Source organism: Microtus oregoni, unplaced genomic scaffold (assembly GCF_018167655.1).
Source record: "Microtus oregoni isolate MIOR12 unplaced genomic scaffold, Mior012 000056F_ref0000123, whole genome shotgun sequence".
In the NCBI taxonomy this organism is placed as follows: Eukaryota; Metazoa; Chordata; class Mammalia; order Rodentia; family Cricetidae; genus Microtus; species Microtus oregoni.
This window is the reverse complement of record NW_024543832.1, coordinates 9,098,277-9,126,172: the sequence shown is the minus strand read 5'-3', so window position 1 is coordinate 9,126,172 and position 27,896 is coordinate 9,098,277. Positions and strand designations below refer to the sequence as shown.

Here is a 27,896-nt window from a genome sequence, read left to right as displayed (position 1 = left end):
AAAATTCAGCTGGGTTTGGTGCCACCTCTAATTCTAGCCTTTCAGAAGCTCAGCAGGAGGACTCCGAACCGCTAGCCTGAGCAATATAACAACACTCTGCCTCAAAAAAAAAGTGATAAATGCCAGGCAGTGGTAGCTCATGACTTAAATCCCAGCACTCAGGAGGCAGAGGGACGGGGATCTCTGTGAATTCAAGGCCAGCCTGGCCTGGTCTACAGAGCCAGGACGGGTTCCAAAGCAACACAGAGAAACCCTGTCTCAAAAAACAAAACAAAAACCAAAATAATAAATAAAAACAATTCATGTGTACCACACTCTCTGGTTCAGAACTTGATACCAGGTAGGCATTTCGGAATTACTCATTTAGCTGGGCAGTGGTGGCACACACCTTATTTAATCCCAGCACTTGAGAGGAAGAGGCAGGTGGATCTTTGTGAGTCTGAGGCCAGCCTGGCTTACAGAGTGAATTCAGGACCTCCAGGGTTATTACATAGAGAACCCCTGTCAGTGGTGAAGACACTTGCCAACAAGCCTGACAACCTCAGCTTGATTCCCAGAACCCACAAGTGGCTGGAGGGAGAGCCAACCCCCTCAGGGGAAGACTACAAAGACTGAGGGGAAGACTACAAAGACATAAACACACAAGGAGGCACGACTTTAGCTAGCCTACCTCAGACTCCTCCATTTCACAGGGTATTACTCACAAAGGAGCAGGAAGCAAAATGACTTGGCTGTCCCACATACCCAATCCTTGTCACACAGACACACCCAGACCAGTAAATGTAATCTGAAAACGACTGATAAAGCCAGGGACAGCTGACATCCTAGCAGTCTCTCCCAACGCAAGGACAGATCATAACAAAACCCTCAGCTATGGAGAGCAGCATTCCCAGCAGCAGCTGCTTGTTTCACCTGCGATTCCTCAGCGCTGAGCCTCCCATCGGGTCCACCTGCCACTCGCTGACTTTTTCATTAGCACTGAGAACAAAGAACGAATGTGCCGAGTACCAGATCACATGACTGATACGGCCTGGAGCCTGTGTAGGAAGCAAGTTCAGTTCAGTACCTTTGAGGAACAAACATAAACCTTTCCCCTCTAAGGCGTGCAAGCAAATTTCTAAGCCACAGAAGCTCCATTAAACACACAGAATTTAAAATGTACAGAATCCACCCAGACTCAGGCACCTGTGCGGTAGCCACAGCTTTGCCTTCCCGCCACAGTGTCAGCTCCCCTGCTTCATCTCCAGACACTGCCAGAGAACCGTCTGGTGCCCACGCCACAGCCGCGATGGCCACAGAACTCGTAGGTTTGTAAGTATCATCTGGTGAAGAAAGGAAGGGATACTCCAGCTAAGACCTTAAGCAATAGAGGAGGGGGTGCCTGATCTGGTCTTGCCCTGTAGTCAGAATGATGAATATCTTAAAAATCACCATAGAACCTTCATTCAGCAACTGATGGAAACAGAGGCAGAGACCTGCATCAGAGCACGGGATTGAGCTCCCAAAGTCCAGTTGAAGAGTGGGAGGAGTGAGAATATGAGCAAGGAGGTCAAGACCATGATGGGGACACCCACTGAAACAGTCTACCTGAGCTACTGGGAGCTCACCAACTACAGCTGGACAGGGAAGGAAAGCATAGGACCAAACTAGTCCCTCTGAATATGGGTGACAGTTGTATGGCTGGGGCAGACTGTGGGGTCACTGGCAGTGGCACCAGGATTAAGCACTACTCTTGTACTGGCTTTTTGGGAACCCATTCTCTTTGGATGGATACCTTGCTCAGCCTAGATATAGGAGGGAGGGCCTTGGACCTTCCCCAAAGCAGTGTGCCTTACCCTCTCTGAGGAGTAGCTGGGGGGGGGGGGGGGAGTGGGAACTAGGATCGGTATGTAAAACGAAAAATATTGTTTTGTTTTGTTTTTTTCAAAAAAAAATAATAAAAAAAGAGCTCTGCTACTGACCTAGGAATAATGGCCACACCTTTAATCCTGTTACTGAGGATACAGAGGCAGGCAGATCTCTGAGAGTCTAAGGCCAGCCTGGTCTAAAGTTCCAGGCTAGCCAAGACTACAAAGTGAGAGCTGGTCTCAAAAGGAAGGGAAGAAATTTCTGGGCTGCTGGAAGGGATAAAGAGGTATCAGGCTGCCCTTGGCATCTTTGTTCCAGGCTTCTATCACGCTACCTTCTTGGCCCCTCACTTACCTGCTTCCTCAGGAATCTGCCACAGCTGGACAGAGCTATTATCTGACGTCAGCAGGAGGCCCGAGGCCTCAGAAGCAGCAGCTGCCATGACTGGACCACTGTGTCCCTGGAGGGTGCGGATTTGGCACATCTAGGAGAAAGGGGGTTGCAGAGGTTGCCCTGCATGCCTCCTCCATCTCTTCCCTGCCGCAGTTCTTACAAAGAACTCACCAAGAAAGGATGCCATAACTTTGTGGCCCCATCCAGTCCAACTGTCACCACCAGAAGCTCCGATCCAGGCTGTCCAGCTGAAAAGACAGAGAAACCAACTCAGGAGGAAAAGACCAGGCCCAGAGGGAGAGGTTTGAATGAGTGCTAGGGTAGCGAGCGCCAGGCATGGGTTTAATGGCTAGTACTGAAAAAGAAGATAAGGAAACAAAACAAAAATGGTAGCAGCAGGGAAGGGGAAGGGCTGAGGGATCAATACCTGGGCAGGGCTCCAGGGCAGCTGCACATTGGCTGATGGGTCCCGAGTGTGCAGGGATGCTGGTCAGCTCCACGCCCCGATGGTCCCACACCTTCAAGGTCCCATCCCGGCTCACAGACACTATGTGTTCCTCCTGTCCAGGATCACGGTGTTGGAGGACAGTCACGGTGTGCGGGAGGTGGGAAACAGGAAGGCAAGCAGAGGGAAGAGTTTAGCAGTCTTGGACTGCACTCGTCTGGAGTATGAACATCACCGTCTCACGCTAATTTATCTGGCAGCCTCGAATGTGCCATGCATACCTCCTCTACAAACAACACACCTAACCACCCGCCAGCAACCTATACCCCCTCTACAAACAATACACCTAACCACCTGCCAGCAACCTATACCCCCTCTACAAACAACCTACCCAACAACCTGTCAGCGACCTAAGTCCAAACAACCCACACAACAAGCCATCAGCAACCTATACCCCCTCTACAAACAACACACCTAACAACCTGCCAACAACCTATACCCCCTCTACAAACAACACACCTAACCACCCGCCAACAACCTACACCCTCTCTATAAACAACCTACCCAACAACCTATACCCCCTCTACAAACAACACACCTAACCACCCGCCAGCAACCTAAGTCCAAACAACACACCTAACCACCCACCAGCAACCTACACCCCCTCTACAAACAACACACCTAACAACCCGCCAGCAACCTACACCCCCTCTACAAACAACACACCTAACAACCCGCCAGCAACCTACACCCCCTCTACAAACAACACACCTAACAACCGGCCAGCAACCTACACCCCCTCTACAAACAACACACCTAACAACCCGCCAGCAACCTACACCCCCTCTACAAACAACACACCTAACAACCTGCCAGCAACCCACACCCCCTCTACAAACAACACACCCAAGAACCCGCCAGCAACCTAAGTCCCCACCTGCACAGCTCTGTACACACTCCTACTTTGAACAATAGAATAAATTTCTCCTCCCCCTAACATGCATCAAACTAGACAGACTTCCATCCGATCATATCCTCTCTTCCCTCTGGGTATGAGGGTAGGGGCTATGACCTGGTCTGAACTAGTTTTGGATACATGTGCAATAAAGCCAATTGTGTCCCTATTTGATATACATATAATTAAAAGTAGATGCACTGTGGTAGAAGACCTATACAGGGAGCAAACAGCTTTTTAATACAAGTCTATGCACAGAAATAGAGAACCCTGCAAATGATACCCTATGCCCTAGTAATCCCTAGTAACCAAACTCCTTCCTTCAGACCTTAACCCGGGCCTTTGAGTATTCTTTCACTTATGTGGCCTGCTGTCCTTGTTGATGGGCTATTGTTTTGATTTGAATAACATTACCTCTCTGCCCTCACAATCTGTGTTGCTTTAAAATTAAATAAAAAAATAAATAAATGTGTGTATGTGTGCGTACGCATGCAGGTGTGTGCATGTGTGTGCGCACGCGTGTGTTCGTGTGCATGTGTTCATGTGTGCGTGTGTTCATGTGTATGTGTGCATGTGTGTGTTCATGTGTGTGTGTGTATGTGTGTACAGGCATGTGCAAAAGAATAGAGGTGCCCAGGGAGAGGAGAGGCTTCAGATCTCCATGGAGCTGGAGATACAGGCAGCTGTGAACTGCCTGACATGGGTGTTGAGAATTGAACTTGGGTCTTTAGGAAGTGCTCTTAGCTACTGAGCCATATCTCCAGCCCATTTTAATTCCTGATTCAGACACCAAGAACCTGGAAAACACCTGGCCAAGATGCTACCTCCCTCCAGAGAGGGGAAGGCAAACATCAGGGACTTGGGAGACGTAGAAGGATCAGGGACTCGGTTGGCACCGAGGGGCCTAACATTGCAGTCCTGCCAGAAATTCACAATATTCTGTGGCACCCATCACATCTGACTCAGCACTGTAACACAGTCCTAGGTATCACAGCTTTACCATTCGCCTTTGGGAGTAGACACCTAATGTGTCCAGTCTCCCGGATTTTCCTACCCTTCCCAGAGCATGCTGATGAAGTCCATTGCTTACCACAGCAACCACAGAGCTCACAGCACTTTGGTGACCCAGGAACTGACCAAGCTGCTGCCCTGACTCTGGATTCCAGAGTCCCACAGAGCCATCACTAGAGCAGGAGACCTGCAGTCAAAAGTGAAGGAAGCAAGATCATGAGCCTTCCCCTTGCATTCTGCTGTGTGCCTTCCAGACGGGGCCTCACTAGGCAGCTCCGGCTGGCCTGGAACTCACCACATCAGGATTAAGGGAGTGGAGCACCACACGTGGGTCCTTTCTTATCTCTCTCTCTTCATTTTAAAGAAATAACGTAAGAGGGGCTAGAGAGATGGCTCAGGGGTTAATAGCATGGTCTGCTCTTCCAGAGAGCCCAGTTCAAGTCCTAGCACCCACATGGCAGCTCACGCCTGTCTACAAGTCCAGTTCCAGGGCTTCTGACACCCTCATGCAGTCATACAAGCAGGCAAAACAACAAAGAATATAAGACAAATTATATATTTAAAAAATAAAACAACATAAGCATTCTACATAGGGAAAATGTATTTTACAAACCCTAAGAAGATACTCTGGGATCTCTAAATCAATCTTTCACCCCTCAGGCATTCCAGAGCTAGAGAGACATTACTGTGTTCTTGTTGGGAACATGGGCTTTGGGGCTGGAGATGGCAATTGCAAAATTGCTCTGTTCTAGAAGGCAGAAATTTGTTCCTCAGCACCCACATCAGGTAGCTCACGATGACCTGGGACTCTGGATTCCGGGGATCCATCGTCCTCTTCTGGCCTCCACAAGCATGGCACTCACATGCACAAACCCACACACATACATATTAAAAACAAAAGGATATGAATCTTAAAATAAAAAAGGCGTTGGCTAGAGGGATGTGGCTAGATGGTAGAGCACCTGCCTGGTGGGCAAAAGGCCAATACCAAAGGCAAAGGGGTGTTTTTATCAGGATGTTTACCGGCTCAGGGATGGTGGAACAGCTCAGCAGGTAACTTGCTTGCTACCAAGCCTGAGAAACCGCAGCTCAGGTCTAGAACCCATGTGTGAAGAGAGCACTGACCTCCATCCAGGTACACCCTGTGGCACCATGGCGCACCCACGCACATATAAACACACATGCATACAACAGTGTAAAGAAGTAAAACAAAAAAGGATGCTTATTGGCTCGGCTCTATCACTGATATGACCTTAGAAATGCTTTTCTGGGGTCTATTTTCTTTTCTTTTTTTTAATTTCCTTTTTTTTATATTTATTTATTATGTATACAATATTCTGTCTGTATGCCTGAAGGCCAGAAGAGGGCGCCAGACCTCTTTACAGATGGTTGTAAACTACCATGTAGTTGCTGGGAATTGAACTCAGGACCTTTGGAAGAGCAGGCAATGCTCTTAACCACTGAGCCATCTCTCCAGCCCCATGGGGTCTATTTTCTTATCTGCGAAGCAGACAAAGTAGTGACCACTTTACAGGGCACTGTGAAGAGCCATCACGGTAATCAGTAAGATTTATCTCGTGTCAAACCAGCAAATACTGTGTGCCCAGAAGACGCTACCGAGAGCGTGAACCGGAGATGGCTTTCCTCCAGGTTGTTTGCTGGGCTCTGCCTCACCCCTTCCCTCACTCACCAGCACTTTGTCTTTGGTCCACGCACAGCCAGTGATCCAGTCACGGTGACAGGAAGAGAAGGAACAAATCAGAAGAGGGGCTTGGGCTTTCTTCACGTCCCAGCAGAGAAGATTCTGGGAAGGCAAGCACAGGGATAAGGACCCAGACCACAGCAATGCCAAAGCCACTTCAGATACGGTGGTCGGTTGGCTTTTGATGGAGTCTCATTGTCCTAAGCGGGTCCTGGCTAGTGATCAGTGAATTTCTGATCCTCCTGCCTTCATCTTCTAAGTACTGAGATTATGGTCGGGGCTACCACATCTGGTTTCAACCCCAGGGCTCCATCCTTCTGCAGCTCACCCGATCCCTGCCCGCAGTAGCCAAAAGGCCTCCATCAGGGCTGAAGCTACAGCAACACACTGGGCCCTCATGTCCCCGGAGCTCAGCACCGCAGGGAAAGTCTTCTCCCTCATGTGGCCGTGTCAGCAGCCTCCTGGGCCACAGTCGCACTGTGAAGTCCTCTGCATTGGAAACAGAAAGGCAAGTGCGTCCTGAACACCAGGACGTGCACAGGTCCTGCACCCCAGCTCCTGCGTGGCAGACTCAGGCAGGAATGTGGCTTCTTATATCAGTTTGCTGCCACACTTCCCACAGCAGCTGCTACAGAAGCTGCGTTTCTCAAGGCCTCAATGTTGCCTTTACCTCACCATCTCTGAGGTTCAAATCTCTCACTTCCAGAGGACCAAGGCTATCCAGCACTTCCTCTCCTCTCCTCTTTCTAGAAACAATCTAGAATAATTGTGTAAGAAGAACACACTCAAAAGCATTGTGAAAGTTGTGAATGAGAACCACCTGTGCACGGATTTTGATGAGCATGTGTAATTGATCATACACTGAAGGGTGACACCAGCAAAGAAATGATTCGGAACACTGCTCAGTCATACCCGAGGCAGAAGCCAAGAGCTCCCGGGAGGTGGCCAGTCCACGCACAGGTTTCTGGTGTCGGGATACCAGCCACAGGGAATGAAGGGAACGTCCCTTGACCACCCAGCCACACAGGGAGCCGTCTTCTGAACCGGTCACCAACACGCTAGGACTCAGCCAGACCAGTGCCGACACTGCTACATTTAGCGCTTGACACGGAGTCCCCTGGGGACCTAGAAAAGGGAAGAGCACATGAAAAACAGACATTTGAGAAAAGAAATGAGGTAGCAGGTACCTTCTCTCCAAGGGTGCAAACCCATCCACACCCACATCCCCTCTGATACCTGAAGAAATGTTGTAGATTTTAATACCGTCTTCTCGGTACCCAACAGCCACCTGGTCACTGTCTGGGTTGAGAGCCACGGAGAGTGCAGCAGACAAAGGAAGAGAGCCCAGGCAACCCCTGGGGCGGCCAAGAAATCCTGACCATAACTGAGCCTAGGATGCCAGAAAAGAGTTTAAAGATGCTCCCCTCTGCTGCCTGGTCCTCGTCCTTACGTCACCTTCCTTCAAAGTCTCTGTCACCACCCAGACTCCCCCAGGATCCTCAGCAGAGGCTGCCAGCATCACCTGAATACACCCCTACTTTTGCTGCTCCCCTAAGCCTACCACAGGCCCTCTGTAAGATCACCTTGCCATCTTCTCCAGCCGTCAGGAACCGGCCTCCAGCATGCAGGAAAAGAGCAGCAGCAACACAGCCACCGTGAGCAGCGAAGGCCGCCAGCCGTGTCCCCTCTTGCCAGGCCCACAGCTCCACTGCCCCATCTATCCGGCCTATAGCCACAGACTTCCCGGGAGCATTGAATGCCAGAGTGCGGACAGAGGCTCCTGGGGCTCCTAGCTCCTAGGCGTGGATGCAGAAACAGAAACAACAGGGTCTGTGCTCAGCCCGGGCTCAACACGACACAAACGCTCCTGTCCTGCACGCTCTCCCCAGGAGCTACACAGGACCTTCTTACCTGGATGACTTTGAGTCCATCTGCCTGGAAGAAGGTAATTCTGCCAGCCCAGTTGCCCGTGGCTACTGTCTGCCCCTCTGGGTGGAAGGCAATGCAGTTCAGGGACTTGGGACCGGTGTGCTGGAAAGCCAGCTGTCCACGGACTGTGTCCCACAGCTGGAGGAGAGAAGAGGAATCAGGACGTTGGGCACCAATGGCAGAGTTTCTTAGGCCCAGAGCTCCTGCGAGTTACCTTATCCAGTCCCCTGCCTCAGCAGAGCTTCCCCAGGACAGGCAGTCAGCAGTTCTGCCATGCTGAGCAACGAATCAGGTTTGACTCATGGTTTAGGGTCACTTTTTGTTACCTTTAGGTATCCTCCCAAACACACGGTGGCCAGCAGGCGTCGGTCTGGGCTTAGGCAGCAGCCAGTGATTTGGTGCTGGTGGGCCTTGGACTGGAACACCCTGTCCCAGGAAGACAAAGCCAGTGTCCTGGCGTTATCTGGAAATTAGGCTCCTTCCTCACTGCTATCTAACACGAGGGGAGCGCTTACCAGCAGCCATGCTGCAGGTCCCAAAGCTCCAGGAGCCCATCAAAGGTAGTAAGGAAAAGGGCACTGTCCGAGAGGAATGCAAAAGAGGAGATCCCGTCACAGCCGCTCACCAGCGCCTTCTCCTCCTGCAATGGCCAGTTGGGAAGTGTGGCTCAGGTGATCCCCTCAGTCCAGGACCAACCCATTCCCGGCCCCCACCATGCAAAGGAGGCCAAGGCAAAAGGGCATGGCTGTCTACATTCCCAGCCCAATCACAGGTACAAGGCACTTCATAATCAAAGCCAGGTCACCATTCCTCACTCCGTCTGTGTGTGTGTGTGTGTGTGTGCGCGCGCGCGTGCACGTGTGTGTGACATACATGCATGCGCAAAGGTGAGGGTGATGTGGCTGCGTCTCCACTCGCTAGTCTGGTATTGTCAGCTGCTGCAGTCATTCACAGTGGTTTATAGAAACATTCTCTCCTGTGTCTTTGCGAGGTTCATGTGCAAGTCATAAGGACTGCCCTTTTCCATCCAAGGCCCTCCTCTATCTACACAACTCACACGGATCTTATCATGAGCCCTGTGTTCCTCAAAATGCTAAACAGCGTGCCCGAGTGGACACTGGACAGTGGTGGCCCACAGTCATGTCTGCTGTCAAGTTTCATTTTGTTCTATGCCTTGAACTTAATGGACAGCCCAGGTTGGCCTTGAACTTAATGGACAGCTCAGGTTGGCCTTGAACTTAATGGACAGCCCAGGTTGGCCTTGAACTTAATGGACAGCTCAGGTTGGCCTTGAACTTAATGGACAGCCCAGGTTGGCACTGAGCTTGCAGTCCTCCTGGCTCAGTCTCCCTGACGCTGGGGTTACAGATGTGAGCCGCCACACCCTTTGACCAGGATGTCTAATTTGATAGGAGGTGAATGGCGCTGCTGAATGAAGCAGGGTTTTAAGCATAGGCTTGGCTTGCCTAGACCTTCAGGGCAGTATGTGAGGGTTTTCTGCATCATACCTGCCAGGTTCTCAGGTCCAGCAGATAAACTGTCCCACTGGCAGTGCCCACCGCTGCTCTTTGCCCATTAGGGGACAGCGCCACTGCGGTGGGGGAGGAAATTGCCAGAGACAAGCTAGAGAAGGAGGAAAAAAACCAAGAAGGGTAAGTGGGGAAAGTCAGTGGGAAGAGGAAGTGGGGAAAGTCAGTGGGAAGAGGAAGTGGGGGAAGTTGGTGCGAAGAGGAAGTGGGGGAAGTCGGTGCGAAGAGGAAGTGGGGGAAGTCTGTGGGATTCAAGGTCTGCAGTTCTATGCCTGAGCCCGCTCCATGGCAGCTCTAGTCTGTCCTCTTTCTCGGGAAGGAGGGTCTTACCTTTGCTGGCTGTCAGAGGTCTGGGGTTTATTAACCCATCGTAGTGTGCACTGGAGGTGCCATCGCTGGGCGAGTAGGGGGGCCTGGCGGCAAACAGGTGACTCTATAGGCTGGCTGGCTGCCTGCTGACGCAGGAGCAGAGGATACTGGGCAAGCAGCGAGGCCTGCTGTCTCAGGAAGGTATGGAACACAGCGACATCCGCCTCCAGGGGCTTTGGGTTCACTTCAGACGTTGAAGAAGCTGTTTTTAAAAGAGGAGAGACAGAGAGTAGCTGAGGAGACGACTCGGAGGGTTGGAGAGCTTGCTGTGCAAACTGGCAGACCTGAGTTCAGATCCCAGCACCTAGATAAAAAGTCAGGAATGCCACATGCACTTGTAACCCTAGTGCCAGTGTTGGGGGTCGGGGTAAAAAACAGAAGAACCCCTGGATCTCGTTGGCCATCAGTCTACCAAAAAAAGTGAGTTCCAGATTCAGTGAGAAACCCCACCTTAAAGGAGCAAGATGGAAGCAACAGACTACAACCAACAGCAAGCAACTCTAGCCTCTAGATGAGATTGTGTGCTGTATTCACACACTCGTACACACACTCAATACACTCACAAACACACAATCATACACATACTCACATTCAAACACACACATACACACACAAACACATACAAACACACTAGATGAGATTGTGTGCTGTATTCACACACTCATACACACACTCAATACACTCACAAACACACAATCATACACATACTCACATACAAACACACACATACACACACAAACACATACAAACACACGTACACATACTCACACACATGCTCACTCACATACACACACACACACACTCATCTGCAAACACACACACACACATACACTGAGGGAGTGGAGGTCAGAAAGAAGCACAGTATCATTAGGAAACCAGCCTAGACTCCATTAACCTCAGCACCAAGTAAAATTATATTGTGTATTTAAAATTCACAATTTAAAAGTATCAAAGTGTGACCTCTGTACATCACATCAGAAACACCTATTTGAAGCATAAAGCTTTGGGCCTCACTGCAGAACTAGAGAGGTGGAATCTTGTGACCTCAGAATCTGCAATTTTAACCAACTTCCTAGATAATTCACTGTTCAGTCTACCTAAGAGGTCAAAGCAAAAGGGTCCACTAGGAGTCTGTGCTTACACCTGTGGCATTTTCAGAGCTTGTTCTGCCTACCCTTGAGCAGGGTATCCCACATCACAAAAGAAACATCCATGGCTTATCTCACCATAGAGCACGTGCGCCTCCAAGAGGTCAGAGACCAGACCCGTTTCCAGATATGCAGCTACCACGTGGAGATTGCTGAGAAACTTTGCAAGGACAGCGTGGTTCCCGCTCTGGAGCTAGGGAGAACATATTGGGCCCATGAGATGAAAGAGCTGGCAAGGAGGACTAGGCCAGTCTTCGAGCGTGCCTATGCAAGCAGGACAGAGAGAGACACGGGGGGAAGCAGGAAAACTCGAAGAAGTCAGAGGACACTGGCGGGAATGGTCAGAACGGGAAGAGGAATGAAGGACGGCCAAAGAAGATGTGTGGACTAAGGACTCTATGAGGTGTGGGGACTAACCAGATGGTAAGGTAAATCTTTCAGAGCCTCGGGAGGACAATTTCGGAAGGTGCTGGAGGCATCAGGATCACACATCTTCCAGAGGTGAGCTGCAAGAACAGACGTTGAGAAAGGCTTATCCCTGGCATCTCCTAGGTCTCGGGCTATGGCACAAGGGGACAGCGTGTGGTCCTGACCTCCAGGTCCCGCCCATGCTGATCTGGGCTGCAATCACCTGCAATAAGGACATGCGCAGTCTTCTCTAGCGCCAGCCTTTTCCCATAGCGACGTTTAACTGCTGTCCTCAGAGGCCCATCAGAGAGGCAGAGCTGGGCACCAGGGCGCTCCACAGGGCCCTCCCCTAGTAAACTGTCCTCCAGAGAAAAGGGGAGAGAAGTAAGGGAGGAGAAACAGTCACTCAGTGAGCTCACTGGCATTCCCACGGCAGAGTGGGAACTGCATGGGCGGCATTCAGGAACCTGGGAGGCAAGTGCTGGGGTGATACTAAAGAATCATGAGATGTCCTAACCGGAGAGGCGATGAGGCTGGTGGGAGCTCAGCTGGGGCAGCATTACCTTCGTAGGCTCTGGACAAGGTAGGCAAACGGACCCAAAGGGTAAGGGTTTCCATTCTGACCAGCAGCCACTGCTTCTTCCCAGCTCTTTGTCTCTTTGGGCAAAACCAGCCACGTGCTCAGCACTGCATGCAGCTGGTCCACAGTCAGACCTGAAACCATAAACTCTCTGACGACCCGAACCACACAGGAAATCCACCTGCATCGTGCACAACCCCTCCTGATACCTCTGGCTAAGATCCCATCCTCCCCCACCCCACCCCACTGACCGCTCCGCGTGGCATCAAGGGCAGCCAGAGCTCGAGGAAGGACATCCGGGCCATGCTCTTGCTCCAAGGTACTCAGGATGTGCTGCAGCAGCAGTGGCAGAGTGGCGGGCAGCGTTCGCAGCCTGTCAGACACCTGGGGGTGGGGTCAGTAAAGGATGCCAGGTGAGGCCTTGAGGTGAGATGGACCTGGGCACGCCTGTGGGGAACTGCCTTGAGATGGGAAGACCTGCTCGCTGTGGGTGGCACCAAGCCCTGGACGGAAGCTGAGGGGAGGGCGTAGAGGACCGGCTCAGCAGTTAAGAGTACTTGTTGCTCTGGCAGAGGATCGGATGCCCTCCTCTGCACTCTGTAGGCACCAAGCCTGCACACGGTACGTGTACAGGTCAGGCACTCACACATAAGATGAAATTAATAAATCTAACACTTTTTAAAAGTACGGAAGCTAAGCAGCAGCATGCATTCATCCTCCTGTTTCCTGATTCCAGCTCCTTGTGGCTTCCCCGCCATGGTGCGCTACACCGGGGAACTGTGAGGCAGAAGAAGTCCTTCCACCCGTAATTAAGGGTGTAAACGCCTTTGCCAGCATTTTCTCACAGCAAAAGGAAGCGAAAGTATGAAAAAGAGTGATTCCAGAGTTTCAAAGGACAACAGGACTTTATCAGGAGCCTGGATAAGGCCTATTTGCACGATTATTTTAGCCAAGAATCGGGTTTCATTCTGATCATGTCCTGAGAACTTGAGGTAGGAAGACCTACCTACTGTGGGTAGCACCATTCCCTCGGCTGATATCCTGCACTGTATTAAAAACCGAAACTGTTGAGAACAAGCATTTATAGCTCTTTGCTTCTGGACTGCAGGTGCAATGAGACCAGCTGCCCCAAGCTCCCGCCACTACAGCAACCCTGTGACAAGGGACTATACACCCGAAATGTCAGCCAAATAAACTCTTCCCTCCTAAGGGGTTTGTGTCAGGGAACGCAGCCCGAGGAGGCTACGGGCAGTGGACAGGAACGACCAACCTGCTCGTAGAGGGTGAAGAGCCTCAGGTGGTCAGTGACGAGGTGCAGGTACAGTGGCAGGCCCGACCCCCGCTTTACCAACAGCAGCCGCATCTGGAGAGAACAGGAGGATTCAGTGCAGGGATGAGGGAGGTCCACCATAGTTTGCCTCTGCTAGGGCGGTGCCTCCCCTGAGAGTCCAATTAAGGGATGAGCACATAGCATCACCACCAAACGCAGCCCCTCTCCTACTTCCCAGCCAGATCCTGTCAGAAAAACTTCCATGGCTCAGCCCCGCCCACCTTACCCATGATTCCACTTACCCTCCCCAGGGAGACTGTTCACCGTGGAAAAGTCTGAGCGGTCTTAGGAGAAATCAGAATTATCTTACGAACAATTTCCCCTGGCAGAGAGGTCTGGAGAAGTCTACAGAGCAGCCCTAGTGAGCAGCTACTGGCTTCAGCAGCTGTACCCTTGTGGCGCCCCAATTCACGCTACATCACCTCCATCCGGTCTGGGTCCAACCTGGTTGTTAAAAGGTGACTCCTCCAGCCGTTTCCCATACAGTGCCAGCTCTTCTCTCACAAACTGAGCCCTCGAAGATGGCACCAAAGGCCCCAAGGCCACCACTGAGGCCTCCTGACTTTGCTGAAGGGTCTCTCCCAGGCCCGAGTCACTAGACACACTCAGCACCAGGTGTACTCGCTGTGACAGAGAAAGGAGTAGCATTAGCGAGGTCCCTCTCCCTGCACCTCCACTGCACCCTCCTCTCCAACTTCCTTCCTCAGCCCGGCCTCACACTCACCCGGGGAAGGGACTTGGGGACCCAGTCTGAAGTCAGCTGTCCGTTCTGACCCACCAACTTATCCGCCCCGTCGATAATAAGGACCAAGGTCTGACCAGGTTTCAGTGACTGAGCAGATTTGAGGAGTAGCCTTTGCTGCAGTTCCCACACCAGGCCTCTGTAGGTGAGGAGGTCAAGGTCAGAGATGGGGAAGCAGGGAAGGCAACAGAGCCTACTAATCTCAGGGTATGTACCTGTAAGAACTGGGGAGGGCACTTGGCTCTCGCAATTTTCGATGTAGGTAGGTACAGAGGCGTCTGAGAAGGTTGTGAGCAAGACACTGGTCGGGGCGGGCTGCTGAAAAGTGGAAGAAAACCACGGGGGGCACGTTGGGCTCCTCGGGAGCCTGCAGCGCTGACACCAGGGATGCCTGCATGGGGCAGGACAAACACGTTTACATTTTAGGAGGCACACAGTCTCCCCGCCCCCTCAGCTCTGCAGCCCCTCCTCCTGTCTGAGATGCCTACCAGGAAGGCAGTCTTTCCCTGTCCTGCCTGCCCAGTCACCAGACTCAGCCTCCCACGGGGCAGCATCAGCTGCTGCACCACGTCCTGCAGAAGGCGTGGCCGCAGAAGACTGGGTGGCTCCTTCAGCTGCTGAAAGCTGGTCTGGATCAAGTCATCATCCAAGATGGATTCCGGCTGCTCCAGCTGGGCCCCAGGCTGAGGGTCACAGGTCACAGTTATGTTCTCTCATGCTGCTCAGGGCCTCCTAGCCTACAGCCCACCCTCCACCTGCTTGCTTCCCACCCAGGACGACCACGCTGACTCCCCTGTCATGGGCATGCCTGCTGACCTGCAGGTAAAGCTTCTGGATCACGGTCCACACGTCCTGGAGAACCAGCTGTCCAAACTCCTCCAGGCCCCCAGTATAGGGCCGGCCAGCAGCTACACCTCCCCATTCACAGGAATACCTGTAGGCAGGTAGACATAAGCAGTCAGAGGAGGCCTGGCTCACCTCATCAGAGGAGGCCTGGCTCACCTCATCACACCTCACCTGGATAGGTGCCTCCACCCGCCTCAGCTCACCTGCGACAGATAACTTCTTTCTGTTCGTGTAGGTATCCCCTCAGTTCTGAGACCCGATGTGCAGTCTCTTCCGACTCAGAAATAAAGTCAGGTTTCCAGGCATCTGGCACAGAGCTGACCACCAAAGACACCCAGGGGTGGGGCCAGATTCAGAGCCTAGCCTCCGGAACCAGCCAGGAGATAAGGCTCTGGCTCCCCGAAACTCTGCCCTCAGTTTGAGATCTGACTTGAAGTGGCAAAGACAGACTCTCAGAGGCCTCCTTCAGCCCTGGGTGCTGGGGGCCGAGGACTAAGCCTGCCGAGGACTGGGTCTGCCCCGCTCTCTGGGAAGGGAAATTTGGCTGGGTAGCAAGAGTAGGTACCTGAGGAATCCAGGGTCTCGGAAGTAGACAAGAGCTTGAGCGGAGGGCTGCAAGCGTCGGCTACGATTCAGGAACTGCATCACCTCCATCTCTGTCACAGAACGCCCTGAGGGGTACTGCCGGGCCTACGTGAAGAAGGAAGACATGGGCAGGGTCAGCCTCAAGGGTCAATCCATCTCTGGAAAGCTTCAAATGCCCGAGATCACCCTTATCTCAGGAAACTTGTGTCCTTCCTGCAGACACAGGCAGTAAAATGTAGTTACCAGCTAACAGTTACCAAAGTGATTGACATGTACTGGGTATTTTAAAATACATTTCCCCTTCCTGTTGGAGACTGAATTCAGAATCTTACATATGGTAGGCGAGTAAGCTATATTCCCAGATGGTGTGTGTGTATGAGACAGGGTCTCACTACTCTACAGACCAGGCTGGCCTTGAACTCGCAGAAATCCTTCCTCTGACTCCCTGGTGCTGGAATTGAAGGCGCGTACCACCACATTCCACTTCCCTGACATTTTTCATTATATTCTGAGATAAAGCATAAGGACACTTGGTTGTCCAGGATGGCCTGGAACTCCTGACCTGTCTACCCAATCTCAGGCATACATAACTACACCCAGCTAAATAAAATTCTAATAGTAACATTGAAATGTAGATATTGTTTCTATTTAATGTGTTGAAACTGAGACTAATTTAGATCACTCTGTTTCTAAAAAGTTACAGAACCTACAAATGTCCAAAGGGAAGGCAGAACCAGACCTGTCTGACGGCAGAAGCAAAGCAGACCCTCTGAAAACCCAGGCCAAAGCTCCTTCCCAAAGCTCCTTCCCAAAGCTCCTTCCCAAAGCTCCTTCCTTCCCAAAGCTCCTTCCCAAAGCTCCTTCCTTCCCAAAGCTCCTTCCCAAAGCTCCTTCCTTCCCAAAGCTCCTTCCCAAAGCTCCTTCCTTCCCAAAGCTCCTTCCCAAAGCTCCTTCCTTCCCAAAGCTCCTTCCCAAAGCTCCTTCCTTCCCAAAGCTCCTTCCCAAAGCTCCTTCCCAAAGCTCCTTCCTTCCCAAAGCTCCTTCCCAAAGCTCCTTCCTTCCCAAAGCTCCTTCCCAAAGCTCCTTCCTTCCCAAAGCTCCTTCCCAAAGCTCCTTCCCAAAGCTCCTTCCCAAAGCTCCTTCCCAAAGCTCCTTCCCAAAGCTCCTTCCTTCCCAAAGCTCCTTCCCAAAGCTCCTTCCCAAAGCTCCTTCCTTCCCAAAGCTCCTTCCCAAAGCTCCTTCCCAAAGCTCCTTCCTTCCCAAAGCTCCTTCCTTCCCAAAGCTCCTTCCTTCCCAAAGCTCCTTCCCAAAGCTCCTTCCCAAAGCTCCTTCCCAAAGCTCCTTCCCAAAGCTCCTTCCTTCCCAAAGCTCCTTCCCAAAGCTCCTTCCTTCCCAAAGCTCCTTCCCAAAGCTCCTTCCCAAAGCTCCTTCCTTCCCAAAGCTCCTTCCCAAAGCTCCTTCCCAAAGCTCCTTCCTTCCCAAAGCTCCTTCCCAAAGCTCCTTCCTTCCCAAAGCTCCTTCCCAAAGCTCCTTCCCAAAGCTCCTTCCTTCCCAAAGCTCCTTCCCAAAGCTCCTTCCCAAAGCTCCTTCCTTCCCAAAGCTCCTTCCCAAAGCTCCTTCCCAAAGCTCCTTCCTTCCCAAAGCTCCTTCCCAAAGCTCCTTCCTTCCCAAAGCTCCTTCCCAAAGCTCCTTCCTTCCCAAAGCTCCTTCCCAAAGCTCCTTCCCAAAGAAACTGCTTCATCTAGCCGCAGCCTTGTAGCGTCTTCTGCCTGTGTTTCACTCCAATGTCCCCGTCAAGCTGGCTTTCCCCCACTGTTTCTTCCCCAGCCACTCCAACCTCGCCTGTCTTACCCAGTGGAAGTGAGGATGGTCAGGTAGGTCATAGCTGGGGGGGATGTAGCCATAGCGGGAGCCCAGAATCCCCACAAACAGCTGTGAGTTCTCCACCTCCCCAAGGCACACTTCCAGTTGTCTGTGGGGACAGGAGGAAGTCACTGGGTGCAGTTCCAAGCAACTCTTGTTGGTGTGTAAAGGGCAAAGCTTGTTCTTGCAGTCCCACCATGATTACTTGGGTTCACGACCGGCCCTCTCATCCCTGACCCAGCCTCTCTTCCCTGTGGCCCTGTACCTGTTCCTCCTGGTCTCTTCCTCAGTGACACCCCAACGCAGGTCAATGGCATGGAGACTGATGTGGTGGGGGAAGGCTCGGGCCTGCAGGGCTGGCAGCACAGACCTCATCAGCAGGTCTCGCTCCCCATGCATGTCTCGGAAAGTGGATGAAATGAAAAGCCGGATGTTGCGCCACCTGGGGGAACGGGGAGGATTGGGCTCGACCTAGGAACCAGTCCTCACCTCAAGTCCACGGCCATAAAGCGCAATCACCCTTCTGCGCTTGACACAAACCCCACAACAGACAGCAGAAGGGTGCCTGCCTTACAGGGCTCTGGAGAATAACCTCGCTGTGGGATCAACTTAGATACCTGAGATTTGAGCCCCACACGCCTCTTCTCTGATGTTCCTCTCTCTTCAGAAAATCATTACTCCAGTCTCTACTTGACCAGTGCAATACTTGAAGGTAAACTTTAACCTTATCCTTAACTATATCTTTAAGGAATTAAACAACTAATCTAAGCTATCGTTTGGCAAAGCCCGTGTGAACCTGTGCTCTAAAGCCCTGGAGTCCGCTGCCTTCCCTGCATTCAAACATTGATGTTTTCTAGTAAAGCAAGGGATAGTTCCCAATCTGACGGTTTCCAGGAAGTCCTTGCATGGGGAGGAGAATAATTACCTTCCTTAGTAAACACAACAAACGCCACCTTAGCAAAGAGAGTGGCAGTCACAGTATTTCTCCAGGTGCTGATGACCACCCTCCCAGTGGACACAGAACCTTAACTGACCCATGCTGGGAAACAGGGCCCAAGGGGCCTGGGGTGTCCTCCTCCAGGGGCCGGAGAGACAAGGCCTGTGTCTTTCCTGGGGGCGGGGGAATCTTGAATACTTTATCTAGTTGGCCCACGTGATCCAGAAGACGAGAGGCTCCATGCTCTGCAATGAACCTAACAAAAGCATAATGAGAATAGAACATGAGAGTACAGAACCAGGAAGATGTCCCAAGAGAAACAGGACCGAAGACATGCCTGCCCAGTTCTGTGGTGCCCCTTAGGAAGACATACACAAAGCAGGCCTCATAGCTCATGTCCACCATTTTCAACCTCATTTAGGAGGACCACAGGTTGAGGTCAGCCTGGGGCCACATAATGAGACCCCCATCTCAAAAGACTAGCCAACAAAACAGATAACCACAAGCTGGGAAAGCACACTTGAAAATAAATGAGATACAGAACACCTTAACAAAGGGAGACCCAGCCCAGCCCACCCACTGTGCACAGCGACCTTAGGATCCCCAGTAGAACACTGGGTCCCGCCCACTGTGCACATCCCCGTTAGAACACTGGGTCCCACCCACTGTGCACATCCCTGTTAGAACACTGGGTCCCGCCCACTGTGCACATCCCTGTTAGAACACTGGGTCCCGCCCACTGTGCACATCCCTGTTAGAACACTGGGTCCCGCCCACTGTGCACATCCCTGTTAGAACACTGGGTCCCGCCCACTGTGCACATCCCTGTAAGAACACTGGGTCCCGCCCACTGTGCACATCCCTGTTAGAACACTGGGTCCCGCCCACTGTGCACATCCCTGTTAGAACACTGGGTCCCACCCACTGTGCACATCCCTGTTAGAACACTGGGTCCCACCCACTGTGCATGGTGATCTTAAGGTCCCTGTTAGAAAGCTGGGTTAAGTTACAGAGTAAAACCTTCTCCATCTTGGGTGATCAGCTCTGAACCGACTACAAAAGCTGCCCACTGCTCGAGGCTTCCCAATATGAGCTGAAGAGATGGTGGCAGCCAGAGAAAGCATAAAGTCAGAGAACAAACACAAAGGTTAGACTCCTTGCAGCTCTTCCATCACCCACAAGTCCACATGGATGCACCCATTTGTTGACATCTTCTTCTAGCCTTGGCCACAGGCACACACATAGTACATAGACACTTATGTACATATACACATATACACAAAGCACATATACGCATAGCACATAGACACATATGTACATATACACAAAGCACATATGCACATATACACATAGTACATATATACACACATAGTACATAGACACATATACACATATACTCATATACTCAAAGCACATGTGCACATATATATACACACATAGTACATATATACACACACGTACATAGACACATATGCACATATACACAAAGCACATATGCACATATACACAGCACATATACATATACACACATAGTATATATATGCACACACATAGCACATATACACATATGCTACATATACACATATGCCACAAAACACTCAATCATAAAATAAAAATAAGTAATGCCATTTCCTATATCTCTTTTCCTTTTCCCTTGTTTGTTTGTCCTGGTTTTTTGGTTTTTGAGACAGAGTCACATGATGCAGTCTTTGCCGTCCTGGAACTCACTATGTGGACCACGCTGACCTCAAACTCACGAGATCCAAATGGTGGGATAAAAGTTGTACCACCACACTCGGCTGTCCTTTCCTTTTTAAAAATAGTTTTTAAAGTTTCGATTATGTGTTTGTGTATCTGTCTCCACATGGCTGCCTAAACAAGAGCTGAGGAAGTGCAACACCAACAGACACACTAACGTGGAAGAGGTTGTCTCACTGGCCCATCCTAAACAGAAAGGAACTGAGCATAGGAGAGAGTCTTCCCCAGGGACAGTGGTCAGACCTGCATGCAACAATACACACAAGTAACACCAAACAAACCGAGCAAACTGTATTCATATATTTATGCGTGTGTGTGTGAATGTGTGTGTGTGCGTGTGTGTGTGTGTGTGCGTGTATGTGTGTGCGTGCGTGTATATGTGTGTGCATATATATATATATATATATATATATATATATATATATATGGGGGTGTGGGTGTATGAATAACAAAGAAAAAGAGACTATGAATTTTAGAGGAAGCAAGAAGAGCAGGACACGGGAGGAGTTGGAGAAATAAAAGAGAAGGGGAAAGTGATACAATTATAATTTAATTTCAAAAGCTAAAAAAAACAAGGAAATAAATAAGGCTATGAGTGACAAAAATTCAAACATAAAATAAAATAGGAAACTGGAAAGATCTCATTTTTTAAGAAAAATATTGTGTGTGTGTGTGTGTGTGTGTGTGTGTGTATGGGTGTGTAAGCATAAATGTAGTGTCCATAGAGACCAGAGGCTTCAAACCTCATCGAGCTGCAGGCAGCTACTGGATCCCTCTGGAGCTGGAGTTTCGGATGTTATGAACCACCTGGAATGGGGACTGGGAACCAAACCTATGCCCTCTGCAAGAGCAGTGCTCTTAACCAGCTCCAGTCCTCGGGGGCCACTCTTCCTCCCTCTCACTGAGTGTCGCGCAGAGCACTCCCTAGCCAGGAGACAGAGGCTGTGAGGGTGTGCAGGCGTAAGTCAGCGAAGGCTGGAGTCCCTGTCACAGTGTTGCTGACGAGCCCTGGCATCTGCCCCAAGCCCATTCTGTACTCACTTCAGTATTCCATCAGTGCAGCCTGAGAGGGTCACATCATTGGGATTCAAGTTTGGTGAGCTGGCAAAAGAAGACACAGTCACTAAATACCAAGATCGATGCCTGGAACCAGGTGTGGTGGCTTACACCTGCAATCCCAGTACCTGCCCTACGAAGACAGGAAGATAGCAAGCTCAAGACCAGCCTAGGCTACACACCTAGACTATTTCCTAATACCTTAAGATATACACTTCATCTCTGTATAATAGATTTGTGACCTATAGCCATATCATTAAGGGCACCCAATCTTGTCTCCAATAGAATTATGTGTCAAAGCTCTGGGTCCAGCTTCCAATAGCACAAAGGGGCAAAACGACTTCAAAGAAAGTCCTAGAAACTCAAGTTCTGTAGAATAATAAAGCAAGAAGACAAGAGATGGGAAGTATCAAATAAGTGAGACTTTGGAGGAGCAACAGGAACTACAGATCACTGCCTGCAGACACTGGACAAGAACGAGCGGCGTCCTTACATGTACTGTGTCTTCTGTAGGAGGACACCAACGAAGAGGCACTTGGGATTCACATGCTGCCAGATCATCTCTTTGGCTGCATTCAGCACATCAGTATCCATTGTTCCACCAAACAAGATGACCCTGTCAACCTGTAAGATGAGAAGAGGATGCTGAGACCCGGGGGAACGAGGCTAGAAGAGGCCTGCGTGAGCTCAGAGCAGCAAGATGTCTAAAGAGCAAAGGGGAAAGGAAACAGCTTAGAAGGGACACCGCTGCACCCCAGCTTAGGGAAGCGACAGAGTAAGGACAGCAGGAGGGATGGTAAGAAAATAAAGAGGGGGTGGGCAGCGTTCTGTAGCTCATTCGAGCTCAGGAGAGACGACTGCTCATTTTGTGAGCCAGTTTTGTCTGCTTGGCTTGGGGTTTTTGTTTTGTTTTTCTGAGACAGGGTCTTTCTATGTAGCCTTGGCTGTCTTGGAGCTCACTGTGTAGAGCAGCCTTGAACTCACAGAGATCCTCCTGCCTCTTCTGGGATTAAAGGTGTATGCCATCATACACGCTGAGAGTCTGTTCTTAAGCTTGGCTATTTTATATTTATTGGTGTGGGCCTTGAGCATACTAAGCTAAGTACATCCTCTACATGTCCAGTCAAAATGGCCATTTTAAGCATTCAGTTTGATAAATAAAGGGCTGTGAGGACAGTTCAAGGTTAAGCACTTGCCCAGACTCCGATCCTCAGTATACAATATGTCTATTATTTACATTCTCAAAATGCATTGCCTAATTACCTCACTACATTTCGCTATTATCTCGGTTCTGTGAATTCACTGCAACGACAACCAGCTGAGCATTTCTGTGCAGCTCTGTATGTAATGACACAGTGCAGGGCCGCTGAACAATTTACACTACGGGAACCTTGTTAAACAAACCTCTATCATTAAAGCTTTATCAGCACAACCCTGTCTGAGGGACTCCACTGAGCAGCGAGCCGATGAAAACACTTCAGAGTATGAAATGTCGTGTTGAAGGGTCAAGAACTGAGAAGCAACCAGACAGCTATCTGTAACCGCACTGGGGAGGTGGAGGCAGGAGGATGAGGTGCGGAAGACAACAAACATGAAGAACAGGTTGTGGAGGAACTGCTAAAAGGGAGAGTTTCATGGGAACTGAGCAGGACTCACGGGGGTCCTCTGGACAGCCAGAGACAGCAAGTACTTCTCAAAAGTGTACACGGACCAATCATCATTTTCCTCCAACTCCTGACAGAAAGAAACCTGGGTTAGAAGGTCGTGCCCAAGGTGTCCGTGCTCATGTGCTGGAATCTGATCCCACGGAATTGGGATCTGGGCCACGGTATTGGCAGGTGAGGCCCAGAGAGATGGCCTCAGCTGTCAGGGAAGTGCTCTTGGTATCTGAAGTATCTCTGAGCTCCTGCAAAGATGGCTGTGAAAACCTGAACCTGAACCATAGCTTCCTCTCTAGTGTGTTTCAGGATGCAGCCCTTGCCTTCCACATGTATTTTCCACACCCCGAGTGCCATGAGATCCTCACGGAGTCAGCCAAGGCCAGTGCCGGCCTCAGGCCTGAGAGTGGGAGAAGATAAACATCTTCCCTCTGTAAAGTGAGCTTGCCTCCAGCATTTCATTGTGGCAATGACAGACTAATATAATTAGTGTTTTTTTTTTTAAAAAAAGTAGTGTCAATTTGTTTGAGAAGTCTTCAAAGTTATGTATAGCTGTGATTCTTTTTACTTTTTCTTTCCCGAGACAGGGTCTCTCTATGTAGTTCTGACTAGTCTGGAACTCACTATATAGATCAGGCTGGCATTGAACTCACAGAGATCAGCCTGTCTCTGCTTCTCAAGTGCTGGATTAAAGGCGTGTGCCACCATGCCCAGCATATATGCCCAGAAACAGCTACGCATCCCAGGCTGGCCTCACGCTTGCCGTTATCCTGCCGCTGCTCCTGCTCTCCGAGCGCTGGGTCGAAGGCACTCACTCTGGCACCCGGCTCCCTGACTATCTGAAACGCTCTCGGGCTTGGGTCATTGGCTCGTTTCTGGGTAGCAGAGGTGCGTTTCTGACCTGGACTTGAGCCTGGAGTTTGATGGCGGTTTTCAGGATACCTTCGTCTGTCTCAAGGACCGGTATCTTCATGGCTCCTCTTCCACACAACAAGACAGTCGCCTGCTCTGCCCGAGCCACCATCATCCCAATCAACAGCAGCACGTAGTTCAGGGGAGGCTGGCGGGGCAAAGCATCGTCATGAAATCGAACTTTAGAACCCATGCTTGCATAGCCAGCTTTTGAAGCCAAACTCCTGGTTTGGAGAAACGGGGAAAGGAGTGTGGGTCTCTCAGGAGACACCAGCTTCAATAGCCCTCTGGGAGAACTGACATGCGGGGAGCAAGAGGCTGTCAGAATCCCTGCCCAAATCAATACCGGGAAACAGCAAAGTGAATTCGATACACATGTGACAGAATTTAGAGACCGTTCTTAGCCAGCCGAACTTGAATGCTAGCATTATGAGGCCTAAGCAAGACTGACTAAAATTGTCCCAGGGAACCAAGAACTGGCACTTGGAAGCAAATCCACGCCAATTCTTTCAGCCTGTGTGGCTCTCGGAGAACCAGAGGGAAACCAGATCCTCTCAAGTCCCTGCGTCCTGCCAGCCCCGTGGAAGATGTTGTTTGTTTGTTTGGTTGGTTGGTTTTTTATTTACCCCTTGTGAGTGACTCTTGGGACAGAGCCTGTTAGCGTTTGCATCTGTGAGATAGACCAAGAGGGTCCGGCCTGGTAGTGGGGCTAGGTTGTGCTTCACAGAGAGGTTGACAGCCGTTTCCAGGGCCTGGCGATACCGCTCCAGCAACTGAACATCACAATTCCACCTCCTACAGCAAGAAAAGACACAGACACGGGGCTCAGCAGCTCATCTGTCTGCCTGGGGCTCTGAAACAGATGGAAAGACGACAATGTGCAGCGCTCTCTCCCTCTCCCAGCACCGCCCGTCCTTCCTCGCCCACCTCCACGGCTGCCACAGAAGTTCCTCTTCTCCCCAGGACTGGGAGCCATTGCTGAAATCACCTGTCACGCTCAGCTGTACTTGCTTCAAGAGACACGGCTTAACTGCTACAACTTTATTAGGGGGCATTAATTTTTCAAAATCATTTTACTATTTTGTGTGGATGAGTGCTTTGCATACATGTATGTCTGTGCACTACCTATGTGCAAAGTCTGCAGAGGCCGGGAAATGGTACCGGATCCCCTGAGGACGGAGCTAAAGACAGCTGTGAGCTACCAAATGGTGGGTGAGGTTCAAACCCAGATTTTCTTTTTCTTTTTTCTTCTTTCTTTCCTTTCCTTTCTTTTCTTTCCTATGTTGTCCTGGAACTCACTCTGTAGTCCAGGCTGGCCTCAAACTCACAGAGATCCACCTACCTCTGCCTCCTGAGTGCTGGGATTAAAGGCGTGCGCCACCACCACCCAACTTCAAACCCAGATTTTCTGAAAAGCATCCACTGTTCTTTTCTTTAAAATTTTTATTTGTAGTTTGATTTTGCTGTTGTTTTGTTGTTTCCTTTTATTAAAAATGGATTATTTTTTCACATAATATAACTATGGTTTCCCCTGCCTCCACTCTTTCCAGGTCCTCTCCACCTCCCTTCCCTCCAGATCCATTCCCTTTCTGTCTATTAAAGAACAGGCTTCTAAGAAAATAAAATATAAGATGAAACAAGAACTAACTCACCAAAGTTGCACAAGACAGACAGAAGGGAAACAGCCTAAGAAAAGGTGCAAGAACCAGAGACCCACCTGTTCACACACTCAGGAATCCCACAAAAACACTAAGCTAGAACCAAAATGTAATCACAGAGGACCTGGTACAGACCCGTGCAGGCCCTGTGCGGGCTGCCTCGGTCTCTGGGAGTTCAGAGAGCTGTGCTCACGTTGATTTAGAAGGCCTTGTTTTCTTGGTGTGCTCCATGTTCTCTGACCCTTCCACTCTTTCTGCTTCCTTTCCTGCGGGGTTCCCTGCTCTGCGGGGTGTGTTCCTACCCACTGAGCCATCCGTCACTCTAGCCATGGAGGTTTTATTTCTAGATAAGCTCTCATCTAGACCAGACGGCCCTCATATTGCTGATCCTTGGACCTCCACCTCCCAGTGCAGATGAGGAAATCACTTCTTAGATTTCCAGGTAATAAATACAACAGAATGACAGAAAACTCATTCTCTAACTGCCAATAGCACGGTCTGGCTAAGGTAAAATCGTCAATGAAAAAGTCATCAACTACACCAAGGAGTTTGGCTGAACCTGCTGGCACACAACTGTGATCTCAGTACTAAGGAGTCTGAGGCCGGAGGCTGCACACCTGAGACCAGTTGACACAAGGTCAAGGCCAGCCTAGTCCACATAAAGAGACTCTGTCTCCAGCTAGAGAGATGGCTCAGTGACTAAGAGTGTGTACTGACTGCTCTTGCTAAAGACCCAAGGTCAAGCCCCCGACTCCCCACAACCCGCATCAGGCGGTTCCCACCGACTTCTAACTCAGCATGCAGCAAGAGATGACACACAGTCAGACTCCATCTGAGCCAATGAGATTGTCTCAAGCAACAAAGAGGAAGCTGGAAAAGTTTGGGTTTCGTAATTTTCGTAGAACGAAGTTCAGTGTAAGTCCTAGCGACTGGGTTGTGGTGTAAAAGTGACAGGAACCCAGTGGGCCTGCAGCACGGAACGCCGGTCCCCTTACAGCTCCTCAGCCTGTCCCCGAGTTCCCCCCAGCTGGCAAGCACAGACCTGGCCTTGTGCAGCCTCAGCTTCTCCCGCTTGAGCTGCTCGTACACCACAGGTATGGTCATGGCCGCCCGAAGCTGCCGACGCGTCAGGGCGCATAGGTAACTCCGAACAGACCGCCTCCTGATAGTTTTTGGGTTTCTGATCACTCGCCTCATCAGCGTTGTATTGGAAGGGAAGGGCAATGCTGTGCGTGACAGGAAAACACCCACATCAGGCAACTTCTGTTAGCTCAGCATTCTAAGCCCTATCCTTAGGGCTGGAGAGGGAAACGGCAATCAGGAGAGAAAGAATACCTTTATTTCTGAGTTGGGCCTCAAGTTTATCGATAGAATCGTGAGCATTAAGGAATCTGAATGGAAACTGCCGACTGTGGACCACAGATTTCTGAAAAACAAGGAAGAACTGTGAGCAGAGGACCAGGGAAGACGAGGGCCGCGGGGCCTGCAGGATCCGGGAAGATGAGGGCTGTGGGGCCTGCAGGACCAGGACTGTGAAGCAGTAATTCTACTAGGCTTGTAGGAAGATAAAGAAAGAAAAATAGATCTCAAGAAGGAACAGGGAAAAGGAAAGGAAGGTATAAAAAGAGGTTAGAAAGAGGATGTAACAGGAGCCCCACTTCTTTCTTTTATTTTTATCATTTATTTATTCATTCACTCATTCATTTATTTTGGTTTCTCAAGATAGGGTTTCTCTGTGTTTCCTTGGGTGTCCTGGAACTCACTCTGTAGACCAGGCTGGCCTTGAACTCACAGAGATCCATCTGTCTCTGTCTCTGTCTCTGCCTCTGGAATGCTGGGATTAAAGGCATGCACCACCACTGCCTGGCTTCTTTTTATTTTTTTAATTAAAAAATATTTTATGTGTATGGTATATACATGCATAGCACATGTGTGCAGTACCTACAGAAGCCAGAAGAGGGCGCCAGATCCCCTCAAAATGGAGTCACAGATGCTTGTGAGCAGCCATGTTGGTGCAGGGACTCCCAATCCAGGTCCTCTGGAAGAGCAGCGGTGTTCTTACCCCCTTCAAGCCATTTTTTCCAGCCCCAGAGCTGCCCCCGAAGTGAGCTAATTCATAGGTGGGAACCTTTCTGCATGTTGCATGTTTTTGAGTTTACAGAGTAATCACAACAGTTATTACTCTCCATTGTAATCCCCAGCATATCTGTGCTTCCGCACCTATTACACCGCAC

At 50.4% G+C, this 27,896-nt stretch overlaps 1 protein-coding gene across 3 annotated transcripts in view; it reads right to left on the bottom strand.

Moving 5' to 3' along the window:
* The window catches only part of Tep1 (telomerase associated protein 1), a 54,324-nt gene that overhangs the window by 8,497 nt on the left and 17,931 nt on the right, over nucleotides 1-27,896 (bottom strand). For all 3 annotated transcript variants that reach the window (XM_041639004.1, XM_041639002.1, XM_041639003.1), the window contains exons 11-49: nucleotides 26,998-27,088; nucleotides 26,705-26,888; nucleotides 24,631-24,799; nucleotides 23,994-24,152; nucleotides 23,091-23,168; nucleotides 21,928-22,058; nucleotides 21,420-21,479; nucleotides 18,718-18,876; nucleotides 17,949-18,125; nucleotides 17,672-17,792; nucleotides 15,801-15,925; nucleotides 15,439-15,552; nucleotides 15,206-15,323; nucleotides 14,878-15,072; nucleotides 14,605-14,780; nucleotides 14,372-14,528; nucleotides 14,092-14,271; nucleotides 13,588-13,680; nucleotides 12,569-12,701; nucleotides 12,301-12,451; nucleotides 11,961-12,094; nucleotides 11,747-11,835; nucleotides 11,408-11,522; nucleotides 10,143-10,383; nucleotides 9,792-9,906; nucleotides 8,799-8,923; nucleotides 8,610-8,709; nucleotides 8,266-8,421; nucleotides 7,938-8,150; nucleotides 7,591-7,744; nucleotides 7,267-7,479; nucleotides 6,683-6,843; nucleotides 6,343-6,456; nucleotides 4,732-4,839; nucleotides 2,669-2,801; nucleotides 2,413-2,489; nucleotides 2,203-2,332; nucleotides 1,186-1,322; nucleotides 913-1,037 (exon numbers count right to left, since the gene is read on the bottom strand). In XM_041639004.1, coding sequence (XP_041494938.1) covers nucleotides 913-1,037; nucleotides 1,186-1,322; nucleotides 2,203-2,332; nucleotides 2,413-2,489; nucleotides 2,669-2,801; nucleotides 4,732-4,839; nucleotides 6,343-6,456; nucleotides 6,683-6,843; nucleotides 7,267-7,479; nucleotides 7,591-7,744; nucleotides 7,938-8,150; nucleotides 8,266-8,421; nucleotides 8,610-8,709; nucleotides 8,799-8,923; nucleotides 9,792-9,906; nucleotides 10,143-10,383; nucleotides 11,408-11,522; nucleotides 11,747-11,835; nucleotides 11,961-12,094; nucleotides 12,301-12,451; nucleotides 12,569-12,701; nucleotides 13,588-13,680; nucleotides 14,092-14,271; nucleotides 14,372-14,528; nucleotides 14,605-14,780; nucleotides 14,878-15,072; nucleotides 15,206-15,323; nucleotides 15,439-15,552; nucleotides 15,801-15,925; nucleotides 17,672-17,792; nucleotides 17,949-18,125; nucleotides 18,718-18,876; nucleotides 21,420-21,479; nucleotides 21,928-22,058; nucleotides 23,091-23,168; nucleotides 23,994-24,152; nucleotides 24,631-24,799; nucleotides 26,705-26,888; nucleotides 26,998-27,088 — 5,411 coding nt within the window. The remainder of the gene's footprint in view (nucleotides 1-912; nucleotides 1,038-1,185; nucleotides 1,323-2,202; nucleotides 2,333-2,412; nucleotides 2,490-2,668; nucleotides 2,802-4,731; nucleotides 4,840-6,342; nucleotides 6,457-6,682; nucleotides 6,844-7,266; nucleotides 7,480-7,590; nucleotides 7,745-7,937; nucleotides 8,151-8,265; nucleotides 8,422-8,609; nucleotides 8,710-8,798; nucleotides 8,924-9,791; nucleotides 9,907-10,142; nucleotides 10,384-11,407; nucleotides 11,523-11,746; nucleotides 11,836-11,960; nucleotides 12,095-12,300; nucleotides 12,452-12,568; nucleotides 12,702-13,587; nucleotides 13,681-14,091; nucleotides 14,272-14,371; nucleotides 14,529-14,604; nucleotides 14,781-14,877; nucleotides 15,073-15,205; nucleotides 15,324-15,438; nucleotides 15,553-15,800; nucleotides 15,926-17,671; nucleotides 17,793-17,948; nucleotides 18,126-18,717; nucleotides 18,877-21,419; nucleotides 21,480-21,927; nucleotides 22,059-23,090; nucleotides 23,169-23,993; nucleotides 24,153-24,630; nucleotides 24,800-26,704; nucleotides 26,889-26,997; nucleotides 27,089-27,896) is intronic.